The sequence below is a fragment of the Rhineura floridana genome, chromosome 22 (assembly GCF_030035675.1).
Source record: "Rhineura floridana isolate rRhiFlo1 chromosome 22, rRhiFlo1.hap2, whole genome shotgun sequence".
NCBI classification, from domain to species: Eukaryota; Metazoa; Chordata; class Lepidosauria; order Squamata; family Rhineuridae; genus Rhineura; species Rhineura floridana.
Window position 1 is genome coordinate 2,439,246 of NC_084501.1, and position 22,235 is coordinate 2,461,480.

The 22,235-nt window shown below is 46.8% G+C and overlaps 1 protein-coding gene across 1 annotated transcript; it reads left to right on the forward strand.

The window, feature by feature from the left end:
• The first annotated feature begins 386 nt into the window (after nucleotides 1–386).
• Nucleotides 387–11,017, forward strand: LOC133375010 (cystatin-POGU1-like). Its single transcript, XM_061606443.1, has 3 exons — nucleotides 387–662; nucleotides 2,317–2,445; nucleotides 10,561–11,017. The coding sequence occupies exons 1-3, from the start codon at nucleotides 420–422 to the stop codon at nucleotides 10,648–10,650; spliced, it is 462 nt and encodes a 153-aa protein (XP_061462427.1). The 5' UTR covers nucleotides 387–419; the 3' UTR covers nucleotides 10,651–11,017.
• Nucleotides 11,018–22,235: the final 11,218 nt, after the last annotated feature.

A 22,235-nucleotide genomic window follows, 5' to 3' on the forward strand; every position in this document is an offset into this window, starting at 1 on the left:
AGCAGCACCTTACAACGTGCTCTTCGGCAGGCCTACTCGAAAGGACTCGCTCCGGGCAAATGCGTACTGGAGTGCAACCGTCGCTTTGCGCAGTGGGTCTGAACCGTTTTGTGGGTCACGGCCCCCCGTGAGAATCTGATGAAAGCTGTGGACTCCCATGAATGAATGCATAAATTATATTCCTTCCTTCCCATCGCGCCCCCCCCCGGGGTTCCCCCATGAACAACAGGTGAAGGAGCCGGGCTTACCTTACGGGCCAAGGGCCAGCCAGCTGGCCGCCCTCCGGTGGGCGTGGCTCCGCCCCTTACCTGCCCGCTCGCTCCTTTCTTTGGCTGGCTCCTCCGCGTGGGCGTGGCCTGGGCCTTATATCAGCCTATGGCACCGGCGCTTTCTCTGCGTATTCCCATTCAGTCCCGGCGATGGCTCGTCTGTGCGCACCTGGAGCTGCAGCCGGCGGGGCGCGCATCTTCGGCCTTTGGCTGCTACTCTGCCTGCCCGCGCTGCTTGTGCGGGCGGAGATGGTGGCCGGGGGCTTGCAGGAGCGCCCCGTCTCGGATCCCGACGTGCAGAAGGCCGCCACCTTCGCCCTGACCGCCTACAACCAGGCCAGCAACAGCCTCTTCTACTACCGGCAGCTGCGCCTCGTGAAGGCGGAAAGCCAGGTGCGGAGGGGGGGGCGCGTTGCAGGGGAGGGGTGGGGCTCGGGAGAGGCTCGAAAGGAGCCGGGTCGACCCACCCCTTCCTGGCGCAAAAAGCTCCTTTAAAATACCCCCTCCCCTTAGCACCGTGGCTCTGTTGACGCCAGCCGTCCCCAACCTGGTGCTCTCTTGAGTTGCGATGCCCATCAGGCTGGCTTGAGAGAGTTGTGGAATGGTTTCCAGGCCCCCCGGTTTGCCTTGTGGGGAATGGAGGGGGTGCCCTGAGGAAAGGGTAGGAGCTGGCACTGTGGCTCTTGGTGAGCTGGCACCTCTGGTGAAGCGCCCAGGCCAAGAGGCAGGCCAATGGCAGATGAGGATCTGTTTTATTTATTTATTATTAGATGTATGTCCCGCCCTTGCTCCCAGTAGGAGCCCAGGGCAGCAATGATCATCGCCATCTGACTTGTTCAGGAACCTGCTGTACTCTAAGGGTGTATAAATACACCCTTTGTAACTTTCTTCACGTTCTAGCTGTTTTTCTGTGGACCTGAACATGGAGGCCCCCAAGGGAATGACTAGGTAGGCTGGGCTGTGAGTTACGCCTCCCCCCCCCAAAAAAAATCCACCCCTGAGAAAAGAGGTACTGAAAGCCTTGTGGATTCCTAAGGTGAAAAGGAGCTGGGTAATCCACACTGAGCAGGAGGGTTGTTGGGGCCTGGGCCGCTCCCTGAGCAGGAGGTAAGAGGCACTGAAGAAGGCAACTATATTTGTTACAAATGGTGCCCTTCCAAGGTGGTTTACAAGTGACATCAAATGACATTTTAAAAAAAACACAAAATGTCATGAGGATCTTTCCCGTAGAGTAATTGGTGATAGAAAGGTCCATGGGTGGAGGGTAGTCCAGCTGGAAGTGGCCTTTGCCTGCCTCCCCCTCTCCTGAAATACCAGGTGTTAAGGGAAGGGGGAGCAGAGGGAGGCCAGCCAAAGTGGGCACCCGAGGGGAGCAGGGGAACTGCTGACACTCTGTTGGGGCTGCTGGATTTTGGCTAGGCTTGAATAAGAAGCGGGCGCTTGATTATGATACCTTGTGCTAAATTTCACAGAGGATATATGTTTCCTTTGTCCCTATGCTAAAAACAGCACCTGTAGCTCTTCTGCAATCTTTCACTGCACAGTGGAGGGTGGAGGATTCTGCCAAAGGAAAAAGGCACTCAAGCCAACACTTTATGCCCTGGAGGACCACAGTTTGTTTGTTTATTTATTAAATTTATTAGTCGCCCATCTGGCTGGTTGTCCAGCCACTCTGGGCAACGTACATAATAAAAACATATAATTACATTAGAACATTTAAATCAACAGTAAGTAAAACCTAACCCAAAACACTCAGTTGGAGCAGTGTTGAACTCATGATAGCTCCTCCACTTCTAATATAATTCTGCAGTGCAATGGGTGAATGCAGGACAGCAGGAAGACTGTGTCCATGAACACAACAGTAATATTTAACTTTGGTTTTATTCTCTTGTTAATATCTGCAGTAACTCAGGTACATCTGTTTATATTTATCTCCCCCCCCCATCTCTCTCTCTCTGATGAAATTTAAATTGCAAATGCCTTGGAGCAGGGACCTGGGTGTGCTTGCCTATGTTACTCTACTATATACATATTTGTTTTTCCCTAGGTTGTGGCAGGAATAAAATATTACTTGACCATGGAGGTGGTGAACACACTGTGTGAAAAGAAGGCTGGGTCGACATTGAAAGAAGTGGACATCCAAAATTGTGCAGTGCCCTTGGCAGGAGAACAGCAGGTGAGATTAGAAGCCAGATGCTGGCTGGGGACCTTAGGGCGGCTTCAGGGCTCGGTGTTTATTCAGTGATAACAGAGGCTGGGTGACAACAGTTTTAAGTTGCCGCAGAAGGAGCAGTCTCAATGAAGCGGCTTCCCGCCCCACATACAAAAGGCCGTAGGAATTTGTGAAGATATTTGGGTTTTGTTAAGAGATCCCATGATTCCTAGAGCAGCCTTCCCCAACCTGGTGCCCTTCTGGTGCTTTGACCTACAACTCCCATCAGCCTCAGCTGGCACCGCTGGAGGATGCTGGGATTAAAGAGAGCTGCAGTCCAAAACATCTGGAGGGCAGCAGGTTGGAAAATGCTGTCCTCAAGTGCCTTGGTTGAATGAGAGTGACGATTTGAGATGGGCTTGAAGGTGGGTTAATTCTGCAGGATATGGCGTAACTGTGCAGAAGTATCTTCGTTGTCTTAACGAAGTATCTTCAAAATACTTTTGAGCACAGTTTGTAAGGTGTAGCAGTATGCCCTTTGTATTCTTTCTCCACTAATGCTCGCTGTGAAATCCTTGGCAAATCCTACTTGAATGTCACCTTTAGTGAGGCAAGCACCAATCCAGTTGGTGTTGGCTTCAAATTAGCTTACAGATAGGTTTGGGGGCAGAGATCCAACGCTGCATTCCCAGTGTTCCCAGGCCAGCATAACTTTCCTTTTTAAGGCACTTACCTACATTTGTATTTAATATACTGCCCAATAACAAAGGTGGTGTTGCTGGTTTACGCTAGAATTGCGGCAACAAAATATACCAATGAGGTCGGTGTGCACTGAGTGGGACGGTTCTGTACTCTGGCTCAGGCAGACAAGTTCATAGACCCTGCTGAGCAGGGATCATCAGCCTGCGTTCCATGAGCCAGTCTTGGGTTATAAAGGCCCCTTTATAGAAAGGGTTGTTGAGCATTCACTGCAAGCTGTTCCTGGTATGGCTCAGCGGAAGAGCGTTTGCTGTGCATGAGAAGAGCCCAGGTCCGAGTCCTGACATCTCGAGGCAGGGATGAGACGCCTGTCTGAAACCCCAGAGAGCAACTGCTCATTACTGTAGATGATACTAAATTAGACCTGGTAAAAAACAGCATCCTGAGCTTCTGGAAGCAACTGGCTTTTCTGTTGGGGTTCTGGGCAGTATCCAAAGGTCTTCCTTTTTAGGAGCTACATTGCACCCTTTTCCCTTCTCCTTGGCACACGTTCCCTTCCCACCCTCTCTTTGCTGGGGGAGCAGCTTGTATTCCTGAATACATAGGCTGTACTGTCTGCACTGGCTGAGGGCAGAGGAGGGCTTTGAACCCAGCTCCCATGCAACCTACGTATGGGTCTGTACATAACATTCCCCACAACCACCAAGTGTCTAGGAAGCTGCCTTGAACTGAATTGAACTGTTGGTCTGTGGACCTCGGTCTATGCTGAGTGGGAATCGCTCTCCAGGGTCTCAGAGGGGGTCTTCCCACTCCAGCTGAGGAGTCTAACCAGGGGCCTTGTAGATGCAGTGCAGGTGCCCTGCCACTGAGCTACAGCCTTCCTCATGTAGGGTGCAACCTTCAGCTGCCTGATGGGTGTCAAATTAGAGCATTGCACAAGCATTAAATAGGCCTTGCTAAGAATGCTGTGAGCAGCTTCTTCCGGTACTTAATGATTAATCATTGTTAAAAAATTAGACAGGTTCTCTTGTTGAAAGTGGCAACCAGGCAGCCAGCAGCTGTTTAATCTTGTTGACAATCCTGTAAAACCACAAACCGCTGAAACGCTTGATCCCTGGCTGGTGAGAACTTCCAACCTCCTCTTGACTTGCCTTCCTTCATAGAAGTATCACCAGAGTAGCCTATGTGCGTGTAGAAATGGGTGGAGGAAGTTGCAGCCCTCTAGTTGCTCATGGACTCCCAGCTCTCATCTCTGACCATTTAACATGCTGGCTTCTGGGGCCGATGGCAGTTGGAGTCCAGCAACATCCAGAGGGCCCCCACAGGGGAAACCATAACATGTTCGGAAACTTAAACTGGTACAAAGAGCTGCAGCCAGAGTATTAACAGGGGCTGGTTACAGGGAACATACAACTCCCTTGTTACAACAGCTCCACTGGCTGCCAGTTTGTTTCCGGTCACAATTCAAAGTGCTGGTTTTGACCTTTAAAGCCCTATACGGCCCAGGTCCAGGCTATTTGTCAGACCGTATCTCCCTATACAAGCGTGCCCGGGCCCTGAGATCTTCAGGAGAGGTCCTTCTCTCAGTCCCAACACCCTCGCAAGTGCGATTGGTGGGGATGCGAGATAGGGCCTTCTCGGTGGCTGCTCCTAAGTTCTGGAACTCCCTTCCTAGGGAGGCACGAATGGCCCCCTCCTTGCCATCCTTCCGTCGGCAAGTAAAGTCTTTTTTATTCCGACAGGCTTTTGGGATAGAAGGTGTTTAGGATTGGGCTTTGCAAGGCTTGTTTTAATGTTTTATATTATTATCTGTATTATTTTAAATTGTTTTTAGATTTTTAAGTGCCTTTTATGGTTTTAAGGTAGTGCATAGTTTAATTGCATTTTAATTGTATGTTTTTCTATGTTTTTAACTACACGTAGTTTTATTTGTAAGCCGCCCTGAGTTCCAGTTTGGAAAAAGGGCGGGGTAAAAATAAAGTTTCAATCAATCAAAAAAGGATTTCCATTGGGCTTTCTGTTCTGCTTTTTTATAAGGAATTGGGGTGAGTTATTTTTTCTAAAAAAGGAAACCAAAAGCTGCCTTGGCTAACAACCACCTGCTTTGACACCTGTGGGCACTTATAGAAAGGACACAAAAGTGTTGGCCAAGCTCCTGTTCACATTCAGGGATATATTGCTTCTACATATGGAGGTTCTATTTAGCTGTTAGCTAATAGGCCTTAGTGGAGATATCCTGGGTTGTTTTGAACTCCTTTAGGAAAGCTGTCCAATCCAGTGGCCATTGTCACAGCAGGTAATACTATCCAGTGTTAATTAAATTCAGAGTAAACCCACTGAAATGAATGTCTCTAGAGGAGTCACATCTGTCCATTCAGTGGGTCCACTTTGAGTATGATTAGCACAACCTTGTTAATATTTTTAGCTATTAAACATAGCAAGTGGACCTTGATTGTTGTGGCACCAACACTTTGGAATTCCCTCCCCTTAAATATTAGACAGGCACCATCTCTGTTATCTTTTTGGCACCTTCCTCTTTCAACAAGCCTTTTAAGTAGAGACTTCATACCAGTCTGTGTTAGAATTGCTTTTTAAGATTTTTAAAGCTGTTTTATATTTTTTAAATATGTTTTTAAGATGTTTTGTTTTAAGATGCTTTAGAGTGTTTTTAGTGTTTTTGTTTGCCTCCCTGGGCTCCTTCTGGGAGGAAGGGTAGGATATAAATTTAAATAGATTCAGTAAATAAACTAGTAAAAACAAATAACTGGACATCAGATAAACCTCTGGGAATTTTGCAGCGTACAAGGAAGTCAGGGGTGTAGCTTTGTTAATGAAGCTTTCCTATTACAAAAGAGACATTGGAGGATTTGAACTAAACACATATTGAAAAATGGAGCTGGTTAATTATTGAAATACAAAATTTCTGTATAAAGCCCACCCTTATATGAATTCACTTACATAACCTGATGTTTCGCATTTAAGTCATAAAAGTCACCAAGGATACCTAAGTAACACGTTTATGCTTCCTAAACTTTTAAGTCTATGTTTGTATTATGCCATTAATTTTGTGTTTTATATGTTTAGATGAAATTATGTTTGAGTAATATAACTTTTAGGAACAAAACACTATTGCAATCTACCTTTCGATTTAAAAATGTTCAAGGTGACTTACAAAATATGATGGGGTACTCTGTTTTTAAAATAGGTTTTATTGTTTTTTGTGTACGGAACAATACATAAGACACAAAATACACAAATGAGGTCTTATTGTTGCGAGATCACAATTGGAATACGAGGAAACCAAGGAGAGGGTGAAGTAGACCTTACAAGCAGAAAAAACACCCCATATTTCATTAAGCAAGTCTCTCCAGAAATGTCTATGGGTTGTTGGTTGTCTCTTTCCCTCCCCTGAGTTGTTAGTAAAGGACAGGAATGGAAACAAAACCTCCTGAAACATATCTAACTCTGGGCAGCCTCTGGCCCGATGCACCGAACCAGTGAGCTTTTCAGAAAGAGCCAAGGACCAGATCCTAGAATATCTGTTGTCCAGTGTGAAATCGGGTAATGTTTTCCATCCTCCTGCAATAATCATTCATCCTGCCACCAAAATGAAATAGATTAAGTCCATGTGCAGCAATTTAGGACCCAGATGTACTGAGAATAAAGCCAAGGCAGGGGATTTAGGCAGTAATTTAGCTGTGACTCTGGAGTAATCTGTTTTTATTGTAACAATCAAAAGACAAAATGGCAGTCAGATATAGTTCAGATAAAATACAGGGAGGTGTGAGTATTAGAAGGCCAGCAGGTCAAATGCCTGTGAAGGCAAAAGGGGTCTTGACACAGAATGGGCAGCCCCCAAGATTATGTAAGCCAGGAGGCTTACAGAAGACATTCTGGTGCCTGTTGGCAAATCCAAACTGTCCTCAGTTTCTTTGTAGCAAAACATGGGGCCCAATACACTAGGAAGGAAGTTCTCCTGCACAACCCTGCTGTCCTCTTCTTGGGCCAGCTTCCATTGGCTTGTGAAGGAGAGCCTCCCAGTGTCTCCATCTTTGTGGCCCCTAATGGCCCTCAAAGGCTGTCACCTCACCAGTGACATGGGATAGATGTTCTTCCAACATGGAAAATTTTCCGGGCCTTTATTTTTCCATAGAAACGTTGATGATTCATAAGGTCATTAGTAACTATGAATGGGTGCCAATTGCATGTGCAATAATGGGCAAGGAGTTAAACAGAATTAGCCATGCTAAATTAGAGCACTCCCTAAAGCATCAGAAATGCTGTGATGCAATCTAGCATTATATGCATACGGTTTAACATTTTCCAGGAAGTCCATGTTGTGCACCCAAGGGCCACCTCCACCTGCATCTGGCATGCCCAGCGAATGTTCTCGGTCGATCTGAAACCCTGCAGTGGCCATCTCCTGTGGAGGCCTACTGTGTTATGCAGACAATGAGGGCAATGTGGTTCACACATCACTTTGAGGAATCATTTTTTGATTACTGTACCCTTCATGGGTGACAATGTGAAAGTTTACAGGCCTGGCACACTGGGGCATGCAAGCAGACTTTTATGACAGCAGCACTGTGGCAAGTCTTGAACTTAGTGGCTGCTAAGCTGTAATCAGCGCTTGCCATATTTTCTCACAGCATTGTGGAAGCCAGTGTGTGGCCTGCCGTATGCTGACGAAAGCCAAACAGCTGCTTGACTCTTTCACTGTTTGGAGAGGTCCTTTTGGAGCTCTGCAGAACCCCTTTTGCTTTTAACAATGGTGAACAATTTAGTATCAGCACACCTGGCCACCTCACTGCTCCCCCCTAACACTGGATTGTTTGCTTTAAGATGTCTTATGTAGTAAGCAATGAATAAATGCAGTTTATTTTTTTATTTATTACCTTTATATACCACCCCATAGCCAAAGCTCTCTGGGCAGTTTACAGCAATTAAAAACAATAAAAACAAATATACACATTTTAGAACACACAAAAAACAATTTAAAAGCACAGTTTTAAAAAAAATTAAAAACACATGCTAAAATGCCTGGGAGAAGAGGAAAGTCTTGACCTGGTGCCGAAAAGATGACAGTGTTGGCGCAAGGCGCACCTTGTCACTTATGACACTACTGCGTCATTGGGCTTCACGGATGAAGGCTCCTAGGCAAGAGACTCACTCCCAAGTTCTCATGCTTTCAGAAACCTTCAGTCCCATTTTGCATGCCAGTTGGTTTGCACAGATTTCCTTCCCTCCTAGTGCCTTGTCTTCTCGGCACTGGCAATTTTGGGAGTGAAACATGGCGTTCCTTGGGATACAGAGTGTGCTGGCTTGTCTACTCTGAAACAGGTTCTGCTTGTCTTGGAAATGTTGCCTGTGGGGCTTCTGGGACCCCAAAGAAGCCCCGTGATCTATCCAGTCTGTAGCCTCCTCTGTTCTCCTAGTGAGGGTGTCCATATTATATATAGTGACTGGAGCCAGGCCACCCAGTGAGCTTCATGGCTGAGTGGGGACTCGAACTTTGGTCTCCCAAGTCGTAGTCCGGCGACCTAGGAAGCCTCGCGCATTACACTCCCTGTCGTCACACGAACCCTCCAGGGCTTCTGCTTCTATCAGCCAACTTTTTTTAGAAGAAGAACTGTGTGCTTTTTCAGGAGGCGATATGAGAGTTCAAGAGTGCCTGGAATCCACATTCCCGTAATGAATCATTTCCATATCAGGGCTGGCTCCCAATTCTATGCCATGCTCTCCCACAGCTGCCATGAAGCAAGCTGAGAATGCTTCTTTGCTCTTTAAGGGTAGTGCTGTTGAATTTCAAGCTTCCGCTTTTCAGATAGATGGCTCCTGTTCAGGCAGTGCTGTGCAAGACGTCTGCTAGCTCCATGCTGCTACGGCTGTGCAACATCCCATGTGCCTAGCTGCTACTTTCCTCACCAGCAATATTCAGCGACTGGATGTGCTGTACTGTGTTAGGCTGCAGAAAACTGGCCTTTCCTTGCTATGTCCCTGAGCAAGCTAATCTCTCGTTTTTTTTTTTTTTTTAAATCTCTATCTTGAAAAGGTGCTTAGTTCCATAATTTAATGCTGTTTGACGTTATTTTAATAATGCAGGGCTGCCCATCTGTTAGCATTACTAATATGCATTCATTAAGCAATCTGGAGTGTGCAACTTCTGTGAAAGAATGCTGGAAATGTCTTGGTGGATCAGATCTCGTTCCACCTATTCCGTGTGAGACTCCCACACAACCACAGCCCCTGGCTGGTCAACCACCAATTGGCCAGTGCTTCACTTTGCGTGTGTGCAGGGGGCACTGGCACAGTGCCGAAAACAAACCACCTCTCTTTGGGGGGGGTTCTACATGATTTAGAACCCTGATTGTGCAGGGCTCTACATTTATTTATTAATCACATTTCAGATAAGCTGTTACGCATTTATTTAACAAAATATGTATACTGCTTAACTGTAAATAATACCTCTGCATGGTTTACAGAAACCGGAAGATTACATTAAAATCATCAAAACAAAAAACAACTTAAGGATATGTTTAAAAACAAACACCCCAAAACTGCAGCAAGTTCCTCCTCCTCCAGGTTCTTCCTATGCAGACATGTTGAGGGTGGGTTGAACAAGGATGGGGGGGCAGAGATGGGTCTTGCTCAAGGCCAGGCGGCTGTACTGATCCCGGTGTCTGGCTTTTGTACATAGAAGAGCAGGGTGGGGGGCAGGGGAAGGAGGCACCATCTTGTCCTTTGCCTTAGGCAGAAAAAACATATTGGGCCAGCTCTGGTCTTGCACTCCCTCCCTCAAGTTGAAATGACCTGAGAAGGGCCAGAGTGGTGGGTCTTGCTCATTAAAAGTGTCTTGAAGTAATGCTGCTAGTGCTGGTGTAATTGCATTTAGATGAGGACCTCTGTTCTTAGTCATTTTTTGAAAATGGAGCTTAATTTCCCAAATGCTGTATAATCTTTTATTTTCTTGAATGACACTGAAGAGTCAGGTGGAGCCTGGGCACAGGGATGGTGGCGGTCTGGCGCAGGGGGTGGTACAGAGTCCAGGGTTTCTTCAGTGCGCTGAGAAGTAGGGAGTTGCAGGAAGATGGAGGGGGGAAGAGGGTAGTGGTGCCCTGGAACAGACTGCCAAGCCAAGAAGCTGGCAGTTGTGGGGTGGGGGACACTTGGAGGCCCTAGAGATGGGGCGGCAGTGGGTCTTGGTCTGAGTAATCAAGGGAACTCTCAACCCGGTAGGTCGGTGACATGGGGAGGGATGCAGGTCGACCACCATATTAAGGTGGAGATTTGACTCTCATTGACTTGAAATAACGAGCTAAAACGTCTTAAGTTTTCTCTAACATGCATGCCCATTTCTTCCTGTTTCATGCAACGGAGTGATGAATTTCTCCACAAACCTGTCAGGATCCTATTTGCTCTTTCTTCTTCTCCCCATTCCAGAAACAAATCTGCATATTCCAAGTCTGGTCTCGCCCTTGGCTGAACGACATACGTCTGGTGCATATGAGCTGTGAAGCGACTCGTTCCTGAACATCACACATGGGGATGACTCTGGTAGACCTGAGCTCCTTAGGCTAAGAAGTTTCCAGTCATTGTGTGGAAATAAGAGCTAAACATCATTGGGGATATAATACTTGTTACATTCCCCCCTTTCACACACATACCCCAAACCTTTCTCATACAATCTCATGAAAGAAAAGTTATTATTTTAATTCTGAAATCACATTTTCTGCCTTTCTGAAATGACAGCATGGCCTTTACAGGGGCTTTTCTACCTTGTCTCTAAACATGTTCCCTCTCACTGTTTTTTTTTTTTGTTTAACAGTCCTACAAACCTTGTAAACTCCTTTTCTTTGTAACATTGATTGGTTCCAATAAAGGTATAATCTTGTCAGTATTTGGGGTGTTTTTTTAACACACTCGTTCTCACGTTCCTGTACATAATTCTGATTATTGAGAGGTGGGGAAGGGAGTTTGAACACCCACTGGGCTCCAGTCCCTGTGTCCTGAAATCATTTAATCTTGCTCATGTTCACCTACCCCTGGGGTTAGTGTATTTGCCTGGGCTAGACTGTGGGAAAGGCCATCTTGTGTTTTTGAGAAACTGGAGGGTCGGTCTGTGGCGCTTTTCAGTTTCTTTTAGGTGGCAATCCTATCGTTTGAGTGATAATAGATTGTCTTGAATAGTGCCTCTTTGTGCCTGATGGTGGACTCATCGACGTAGCCCATCCCATCAAAGTGTCCACACAATTGTCTGCAGGGCATCTGGGCCAAAAAGGAAATAATTTAAAGGTGGGGGATATCCTGTTTCCCCAACGTTTTCTGGCCGATTATGGTTGCCAGCCCTTCTGCTATTCTGCATTTTGCTTTTAGCAATAGTTTGACTTGCAGAAATTGAAGCCTTTTTCCCATGCCCCCTCCCGATAATTTCTTCACGTCAGGTGCAGCTTTATCTTGTTGCATTGTCTTTTCTGGGTCAGGCACTGGAGCACAGCCTTTAAAAAGAAACATTGGCAATCTCATTGTCATTCAACTAGCTTCCTCTCAAGATGGGGGACCTGCAGCCCTCTAGATGTTGCAGGACTCTCACCATCCAACCCGGCTGATAAGAGGGTGTGAGGGGGAGTTGCAACCCAGCAACATCTGGAGGGCTGCAGGTTCTCCTATCCCTGTTGGCATCAAGAAGAAAGTCTTTGTGGGTAACAAAGTTCTGTGCCTGGATTCAGGGTTACTTTTGCCAAGGTAACAAAAACAAGATGATCAGTAAGCCAGAGATTGTGCAAAATCAAAATTTTATCTATAATTTAAGTGACTTATTTGTATAAGATCTTGTTAAGTAACTAAACTTTGATGGGCAGTTAGCAACCTTTGACACAGAAAGGAACTGGTCTGTAGGCTAGACAATCAATCAAAATCTTTAGCCTCAATGTGGAGGAGGCTGAGTTAGCCTTTGCTTTGCCTGTGCTGGAGTGGCTCATTTTCACTGATCCTTCTCAGAATCTGGAGGTCTCCTTCTTGACCACGTGTATCTTTTCTGCTCTAGTTCCAACAACCCAGCCCATGGCCTCTGATATCAGAGGTCAGCCTCTTCCATCGCGCTGTCTCAATCCGTGCCTCACAGCTCCAGAGAGATACCCTGGAGAGATGGAGGGCTTCAAAGGATGCTTTGGGAGATGGCCTGAGAGCCGACAGTGGCCGACCCACAAGGGCAGGGTGGAGAGCAGGAAGCTTGAGCTGTGCCTTGAATATACTGCCCCTTCCTCATTTGGGGAAGGGGGTGGCCTGTCTCCCTCCCCCCTTTTCTGCCACCTCTCCACATGGGTCCCTCCATGTTTAGATGCTGCACTTAAAGGAAGGCCCGACATCCCACCTTCATTTTGTGCTATTGAATGCAGAGTTGAAAAGTGATTCCCACAGACCCAGGGTCAGAGGGGGGGGGGCTTTGAGCATCTGACAGGGCCCACCTCTGAATGGATTCAGACAGGTGGGGCTGCAAACTAATGTGAATGCTTCCCCCCACCTGCAGGCTGCTTCACCACATGCCACTGCCTGCCTTAGTAAGCAAGCTAGGTGGTGGTAGCCGCCTTGCGGGGCGGTGGCTGGCTAGCCAGCATGCTTCTCAGGAATGGCATTGGTCCAGGGGAGGCGGCATTGGGCGGCAGCAGCAACAGCCTGGGCAGGAGGCTGGCCTGCAGCCTAGCTGTGCTATGGACTGAGGCAGCCGCAGCAGCAGCAGAGGAACAGGCAAGGCAAGCAGGTTGGGGAGGGGAGGGGAGGTACCGGGGTGGGTTGGGGGTTGGCAAGCAGGGGCCTGGGGAGTGGAGCCGTCGGGTGGCAGAGCCCCCCTAGTTAATAATAATGTGATTTGTTTTTTAAAAATTGGTTGTAGTCAACTAACTTTTACTCAGAGTAGGCCCATTGAAATTAATGGCCATGACTAAGTTAGGTCCATTAATTTCAGTGGGCCTTCTCTGAGTAAAAGTTGATTGACTACAACCCCATGAATTTGATAGAAAAACTGGAATATTTACTATTTATTCTTCAACGCATTGTGATTACATAGGTGGTTCTGATTTTGTTGCATGACATAATTTCACAATGTGAGGTTCCAATTGTTCCATGAAAATGAAATGAGGTTCTTGCATGTGCATCACTTGGACCATGTGCCGCGGCCAAACCTGGCTCCTGTGTGGGCTCCTGCTGGAGAGGAGCTCATGGCCACTTGGCTCCTCTGGTCCTTTTTCTTCTTCTTTTTTGTAGCGCTGGGCTGAGCTAAGCCAAGGCTTGGCTCAGGGTGTTGTCGGAACCAGGATGTGTGGGGAACAAACCTCAGCCATGATGTGAGTCCCGCTTTGGACAGCCCACTAAGCCAGGCTTGGGGAACCTTTGGTCCTCCAAATGTTGCTGAGCTACAACTCCCTTCAGTCCTAGCAAGCATGGCCAACAGCCAGAGATGATGGGAGTTGTAGTTCAGCAACATCTGGAGGGCCAAACGTTCCTCACCCCTGCCCTAAGCCAAACCTTGGCTTAGCTCAGAACGGGAGCAAAAAGGTCCGGGGGCGAATGAAGTAAAGCGCCTGCAAGTTTCTCTCTGAGCCAGGATGTCAGCATCTCATGTGAACCAGGCCACTATGACCTTCAAATGGTGCAGCTCTTCTTCACATTAAATAGCAATCAGGGGACTGGGACTGGATCCTTGAGAGTACTGCCTTGTCTAAATATCTCCTTGTACATAGAAAGCTAGCCAGTCAGGGAGATGGGTTCTGACGGCATTCATGCGGCCCCATCACCTTGCAGTGAGAATTGGTACAGTCCAGCGACAGCTGCACTTCCAGGTTCTGCTGATCATGTAGCTTGGCTGCTACTAGATTCAGACCGTCCTAGAGCTGCCAGGCACGGGGTGCGCGCACGCATGCACACACACACACCACCTTTAAAAACCATTAAGCCACATGGCAATGCTTGTGCAAGTTAATTTTATTACCCTATTTCAGAACAATGAGAGTGAGAGAGAGATCTACCAGAGATTCTAGGATGAGGAAGGACTGCGGTGGATTCAGAAACACCCTTTTGGTGGGAGAGTTTCCATCTAAGTGATTATATTGCAGTTGTGGAAGGAAAGGGGCAAAGCAAGGGGGGCTTCTCCTCCCCCCACCACAATTGGCTGGGAGCATCCAGAGATGAGGCAGAGTCTTCACAATCGCTCTTCAATACGCAGTGGTTTGCATTCGTGGCTAGCCACGCAATTATGGTAACTCCTCTCATCTATAAATATTCCGAATGTGCAGTTCAGGTTCTGTGAACAAGGGCAGGGTGGGGAAAATCAAGGAAAGGAGTTAGACCTTCGGAAAACAGTTGCCCTTGGGAGTCTCCTAATGGGAGGGGCGAGAGTTCCCTGTGGGTCCCGTGGATGCCTTGAGGAAGGGCAGAATGGGCCACAGGCCCCTGCTTTCTGCCTCATGAGCGGTTCAGCTTTCATTCTGGAGAGTTTAAAAAAATCTCTTGAAGATGCAAGTGTTCCCGCTCCCCCCAAAAAACCCCTTGAAAGTATTGAGCAAGACCTGGGGGGCTCCCATAAACCAGAGCCGGGGGTCCGCAGAATGTATGGGATTCTTCATCCTGCCTAGAACTAGCAAAATCGAAATCGTTTTGTATCTGTATCTGACTTGGTTACAATACTGGTGCTGTTTTTATAATTGTTCCTCCATTCTACAACCACAAGTTTATTTATTTTCTTTCTTTCTTTATTATTTGATAGATATCCTGCCCTTCCTCCCCAGGGCGGCGAGTTAGTTACGGATGAGGCAATTGTGAAATTTTCTACAGCATCTCAGAGCCACTGCAATCCTAAGCATGTCTACTCAGAAGTAAGTCCCAATGAGCTCCCAGTGGAGCTTACTTGCAAGTAAGTGGGTATAGGATTCAAATGTCTTCAACTGTGGTAAGCATAGAATCACAGAATAGTAGAGTTGGAAGGGGCCTATAAGGCCATCAAGTCCAACCCCCTGCTCAATGCAGGAATCCAAATCAAAGCATTCCCGACAGATGGCTGTCCAGCTGCCTCTTGCAGGCCTCCAGTGTCGGAGAGCCCACTACCTCCCTAGGTAATTGGTTCCATTGTCATATGGCTCTAACAATCAGGAAGTTTTTCCTGATGTCCAGTCGAAATCTGTCTTCTTGCAACTTGAGCCCATTCTGTGTCCTGCATTCTGGGATGATCAAGAAGAGCTCCCAGCCCTCCTCTGTGTGACAACCTTTAATGTACTTGATGAAGTGCTGTCACATCTCCCCTCAGTCTTCTCTTCTCCAGGCTAAACACGCCCAGTTCTTTCAGTCTCTCCTCATAGGGCTTTGCTTCCAGTCTTTCATCTTTTTGTACTGTCAGAAATGTTACTGTTACAAGTCATCGACATTCAGACTGTTCAAGTTTTCATTCTAATAGTTGAATTGGAGCACCATAATTATAGGAATGATTTAAAAAGTCTTGACTGAGACGTGAGTTAACTTGGCCATGAAAAGGGGAAAAATGAGTAGGTATCAAATTTAACACCTTGGCAGGGGCAGAGAGACCCTCCCCAAGGTCTTGTCATTGGTGACCACTAAGCTCTTAATTTGGAGCAGAACCTCTGCAAATGGGCAGAGATCCACACTGGAGAAAGTTTGCCTGGGGTTTGATAAGGGCCTCTGTGGGCTTGCTGCTCTTCCACTCATTTGTAATTGACAAAACACACTGTCCTGTCAGAGGAACTGTAAAAAGGGTAAAGGTACTGCCTTCAAGTCGATTCCAACTTATGGCAACCCTATGAACAGGGTTTTCATGTGGCTGAGAGGCAGTGGCTGGCCCAAGGTCACCCAGTGAGCTTCATGGCTATGTGGGGATTCGAATCCTAATCTCCTAGGTAGTAGTCTGACACTAACCACTACGCCACACTGGCTCTGATGTGTGTGTGTGTGTGTGTATGAAAAAAAATGAAATGGACTGCCTTCAAGCCGATGCCAACTTATGGCGACCCTATGAATCAGGTTTTCATGGTAAGCTGTATTCAGAGGGGGTTTACCATTGCCTTTCTCCGAGGCTGAGAGGCAGTAACTGGCCCAAGGTCACCCAGTGAGCTTCATGGCTGTGTGGGGATTCAAACCCTGGTCTCCCAGGTTGTAGTCCAACACCTTAACCACTACACCACACTGGTTCTCTCTCAGGAACTGGGAAAGGGTCAAAAAGGCAATGGGTTCATTTGCTAGGAAACACCTGGTGCACTTCATCAGGCAGCAAAATCCCCTCCCCAAAAGTGGCCCATCCCACCCAGTTCTCTGGAGATGCTAGTGATGACCAGCCCTGCTGGGAGTCCCTGGGCCCGGGCCTTGCCTGAGGGTGTTGCGTGCTGATCCTGGGCTTGTCTCTCTGTTACACTTGGGTGGCGAAAGAGAAAGAGAGCTGCAAAGTCTCAGATATGAGCTTGAGGAACTCTCAATACTTTGAAAAAGTAATGAATGTGACAAGCCCCTGAATTCTTCTGTGGCTCAGATTTCATGCTGACCCAGAGAATCTCCAGTTTCTCCCACTCAGCCCCACCATCCCCCAAGCCTAGTCTGTGCCGTTCAACCAGCCCCCTCAATTCCCCTTCCCTTTAGAAAACAGTTAACCAGTCAGTACAGCCAGACCAGAAAGAAAGAGCCTTGGAAGACATTCACGGCCGTTGCAGTAGCCCTTGTGGAAACTACGTTTCCCAAAGGCCCAGTAGACTCTTTTTTTCCTGGTGTGCTACCAGCATGATGAAGAAGGGAGAGAGAGATGTCTTTTCATGCCTTTTCTTATGCCCAGCATGTCACCTGCTGCCACAGCTGTGTGAGAGAAAAAGGGTGGAAGTGCTGGCTGGGCGACTTCTGAAGTTGGACTGCTTGGACAAGAAGCTGAGCTGTCTCTCATTATGTTAGATAGAAATAGCTCTGCTTATTTTCTGAGTCAATCTGCCATGGGATGGAAAAAAGTCATCCATCCCTCGATGTGAGCCACTGTCAATGGGGCAGTGGAATCTGCTGCGGATTTTATTCTGAACATTCAAGGAGCTGTCCAAGGTGCTGCAGATTGGAGTAAACTGCAGAGCAGATTCCACTGTCCCACTGACACCCACCCACCAGCTACCACTGGGTATTGCTCACACAATACAGCAATCAGGTGTGCAGCTTGGACTAAAACCCAGAGCGGATTCCACTGCTCCCCTGATGTGGAGCCACTAGCTGCCATTGCCTGCTGTGTATATTTCTGAACAATCAGCACATTTGTATTTCTCTGTTGTAAGCTTACATAAATAATCAGAAAAGTTTTTAAAGAAAGACATTGCAAGGAAAATGAAGGCATGAAGTCACCCTAAAAAAACTGATCAACAACTTCCATTTAAAATTTAAGGCAAGTTCGTTTTGCATATGAGCAAAGAACAAAAAGAAAAAAGTTTGATACTTTTTGGGAAGGAGAATAGAATTATTCCATTCTCAATTGCGTATCAATATAATGATTTTCTCTCTCAGTATTTATTGATGCTGTTATTGCTTTTAATAATGCTTTTATTGTTTTTTTAATTTTATTGTGACTTTGTATTTGTAAGCCACTTTGATGTACTTCTAAGAAAAGTGTGGCTTATAAATTCTGTGGTAATAAATAAGTGTGATACACGTTTGAAAATGGAAACAGACTGCCTTCAAGTCGATCCCGACTTATGGCTACCCCATTAATAGGGTGCTCATAGTAAGCGGTATTCAGAGGGGGTTGACCATTGCCTCCCTCTGAGGCTAGTCCTCCCCAGCTGGCCAGGGCCTGCTCAGCTTGCCACAGCTGCACAAGCCAGCCCCTTCCTTGTCCGCAACTGCCAGCTGGGGGGCAACTGGGCTCCTTGGGACTATGCAGCTTGCCCACGGCTGCGCAGGTGGCAGGGCACGTAACCTCTGAGCCACTCCCTGTGGGGGTGATCTTTAGCTGGCCCTTGACGCCCAGGAGACATGAAATCAGACTCTGGACTCCCAGCCAGGCTCTCCTCCTCACTGGGCTATACCAGCTGTTTACAACTATGTAAAAGTCATGCATTTCCATGCCAAAGGCCCCTGGTCCAGTTCCCAACATTTCCTTCTAACAGGACAGCTGGGAAAGAGTCCTGCCTGAGGCCAGCTCTGAAACTACACAAGTACAATGTACATTCGGACTGTGAGAGGACCTCGCCACTTTGAAAACTGACAAAGGCACCTAACATTTACATGCAGCCTGACTAAAAGAAAGCAAAACTGGCTGTGATCTCACCTCCTGTTCGTGTCGACGTGGCAGGTTGCAGCCTACCAACTCCGGGAATGGTTGATCCTGCACTGAGTTAAAGTGGCTATAAAATGAGCGATGCCTCATATCCTCCTTTCTGCAGTCAGTTTTCGCCACAAGCATGTTGATGTACATCATATTCCCGATGGCTTTCTGGAAGCAAAGAACAAGAAATATTGCAAGCTTACGTTGCCCACAGCTATGTCTGGCCAGCCCATTCCTGGCCTGACCTATTTATCCCAAAGTGGGGAAGGATTATGCATTAAGCGATGGCTTAATCTGAATTCTAGAATTTGATTTCGAGGTCAAGGTGTGAGCCTTGGAATGTGCTTAGTATAAAAGATGTAAGAAAGGGCATCTGAGCATGTGCAGAGTGTCTTTTTATGACCATTTAGGCCACATTCACACCACACATTTATTCCACTATTATTCCACTTTAAACAGTCATGGCTTCCCCCAAAGAATTCTGGGAAGTGTAGTTTGTGAAAGATGCTGAGAGTTGTGAAGAGACTCCTATTTCCCTCAGAGAGCTATAATTCCCAGAGTTCTCTGGGAAGGGGGACTGACTGTTAAACAACTTGGGGAATTGTAGCTCTGTGAGGAGAATAGGGGTCTCCTAACAACTCTCAGCACCATTCACAAACTATGCTTCCCAGGATTCTTTGGGGGAAGCCATGATGGTTTAAAGAGGAATAATAGTGTATTAAATGTACGGTTAGGGTTGCCATATTCCAGTGCCACAAATCTGGGCACACTAATTTACATATGCAAATTATCTGCTAATCATGCAAATTAAGCATATTAAGAGTTGCATTATCCAGTTGTTTCATTTTTGTGCCTAGTAATTACCACCAGAAACTGGGGGAGGATGTGCGGAATTTTTTTTTAAGTACATTTTCAGCATTAAATGCCTAGACTCTAGTTTCCAACACTATGGAATATTTATTTATTTAGAGGATTTATAATCCTGCCCTTCCACTGTTAAAAATGGTGCTCAGCTTATAAACATAATAAAAATACACAATCAATATAAAAACATAATACAAACACAAAACAGAAGCAAACATAAAACAAGTCAATGCAGCAGTAGAAAAATGCAGCACAAAACTAAAAGCCAGCAAAGCGTTAATTAAAAGTAATAGTGTGGCTGAGAGGTTGTCTGTACCAACAATTAGGATTTGTGAAATGAACACACCACTACAACTTGTAACGTGATAGAAATCAAGATATATATCATCTGTCTGTCTGTGATCGTTGGTGGGGAGATGCCCACCAGTCATTTTGAAGAAGGGTATGTATTAAAAAAAATACTTTTTATCCTTTTCTGAATGGCTGAACAGAGATTCTGCTGGGCAACAGGGTGAGCGAGGCTGCATTCCAATGCAACGTTACTTGAGAGTAAGCACAATTTAACAGGGTGGGGGCAGGGCTGAAAAAAAGCAAATGCTAATACCTCAGCCTTTTCTTCAGAGAGGTTTGCTTTTATAGCTTGTATTTGTTTGAGGGGGAGTGTTTGGTGAATTTAAATACCTTGATTGCATCCTCCATGCTGGCAGGCAGACCCTCCCATTGCATTCACCACTGAAGCCACATACATACCCTGAGACACAAAGCCAATTGAGATGAAGGCTGCTTCTCCCCGCTGACTCAACCAGAAAGTGAGCTACAGTCTGTGGATAAGGGGTGAAGGTGCATGTGTTCACCAAGTGAGCATGTGCAGTTTTCTAAACAGCTAGATTCTGCATATGAAGCAGGCAGACTGGCTAAAATTCTTGATTTTCCCAGGACAACTGTGGTCAGGGCTAGCACCAGGCATGCCCGGGCCCCAGCACCCACATGCACGCACGGACACGGCCAGGCACATACCCTGGGCACACGGCTCCTGCCTTCCTGCGTCCTGCTGCATGCGCAGGGCTGCCATCAACCAAGATGGTGGTGGTGTCCTCTCTAATGGGAAAATACCCCTGTCGCTATCTTGGTTGATGGCACGCATGAGCAGTACACTATGTGCACATGCGTGCACATGCCTGCCATCAACCAAGATGGTGGTAGGTGCATCAGACTGTTAAAGAAGCCTCCACTGCCATCTTGGTTGAGACAGGTAAGTGGAGCGAGCGAACGGGCTGCCGGGCTGCCTGGAAGCTCCCTCCCTATGATCTGCAGCAGGAAGCCTGCCGCAGATCACAGAACGGGAGTGCTACACCCCCACCTTAACGAGGGGCCCTTTAGGGGCCCCTGTGGGCTGCAGGGCCCTCAGCCGAGGCCCAACCTGGCCGCCCTTTGGCGCTGGCCCTGACTGTGGTGTCTCATTGACTAAGAACAATGGAAGACAGGAATAGGCTGATTTCTTACCAAATGGGCAGAAAACTGCCTCCACATTTGCCTTGTATCTTTGGATCCACAAGGGCTACAGACTTTTTTTTAAATGAACGCTGGGAATCTGGGCCACCTAATGGGCTAAGTGGGCACCGGGTACCCTGGCTAGAATCTGGGTAAAACCCGGCTAACTGGGCAATATGGCAACCCTATGTATGGTGTGAATGTGGCCTCAGTAACCACACCCAGCTGTTACAGTGTGTGAATTATGGGGCTAAATCAGAGATGTGGTTGTGAAATCTCCCTCCCCCACACATATCCCTGCCCTTTCTTTTTAGAAATGAAGGACTATACACCTGGACACACACTCCTCCTCCCTTCAAGCTTCCTCGTGTCCTCTGGGTGTAATGAGTGCGGGGGCCAGATTTCTGCTCTGAGAGACTCCTGGAATTCTGCAACTCTGGAACTGTAATTGGGGGGGGTCATATATTTACAGAGGGCATGAATGGGTGAAGGTAATTGGTATTGGGGCAAGCACAGGAAAAAGACTGGGTGTAGGGATGGTGTAGAATATTCACAAAATCATATCTGGTATCGAATTCTGGGTAAAGCCACAAGTTCATCTCATTGAACAGGCTCCCACTCTTTGATTGCATTTGCAGCTGTTAGTGACACCGCAATTTTTAAAAAAAGTCGGCTGCAAGAATTACGTAATTATGTAATCTGCTGAATACATTATATAAATATACAGCAGCATAAGAAATAACATAGAAAATCACATAATTTTTCCGAAAAAAATAATGGGGGGGAAAAAGGAGAACCAGGAATCGCGATGACTAGCGGAACACAATTTACGGTGAATAGGAACTGGCAGCCCATTTGTTGAATTGAAAAACAGAACAGAATCAGATAGCGAATCCCAGACCTAAAGGGGGAAAGAACACAGTTGTGCATCAAGGAAGGGATGGGGCAGAAGGAAGTCAGCAAGAGGGAGCAGCCTCGCTTACAGAAGCCCCATCCAAAATACACTGGGGACCACTTCATTACAGTTACCCCCAACCCCCCTTTCTAAGTTTATAGAATAATCTGGCCAGGCTTGAATGCTGCTTTCTGCTTGTCTGTCACCGTCACCATTTGACTGTCCTTTCTCACCATCAGAGATAGTGCGTGAATTTCTGAACTCAGTATCTACACTTTTATCTCCTGCTGCTACCAAACTGCTTGATGCTGCAGATGGGATGCTATCGTCAGGATTCACTGTCTCTTCTGCAGTTACAAAATTCTCACTCTACAACTCGTCTTGACTTTTTGAAGTGGGAAAACTAATAAAGGCTCGCTGCAATTGACACTCACTGGGGCCTGCATAACTGACTCAGAAAGCCCTATAGAAATATAGAAAAACACAAAGTCTTTAAAACTGCTGGGTGCACAGGGTTACCCCCACACACATGCACACGCTTTTTCTGGGGGCTTTTTGCTGCTAGTTTCAGACAAAGTA

Coding starts and splice junctions, on each gene's coding strand:
- LOC133375010 (XM_061606443.1), top strand. CDS start 420: ATGGCTCGTCTGTGCGCACCTGGAGCTGCAGCCGGCGGGGCGCGCATC. Junction 663..2,316: donor TCGTGAAGGCGGAAAGCCAG/GTGCGGAGGGGG, acceptor GTTTTTCCCTAG/GTTGTGGCAGGAATAAAATA. Junction 2,446..10,560: donor CCTTGGCAGGAGAACAGCAG/GTGAGATTAGAA, acceptor TCCCCATTCCAG/AAACAAATCTGCATATTCCA.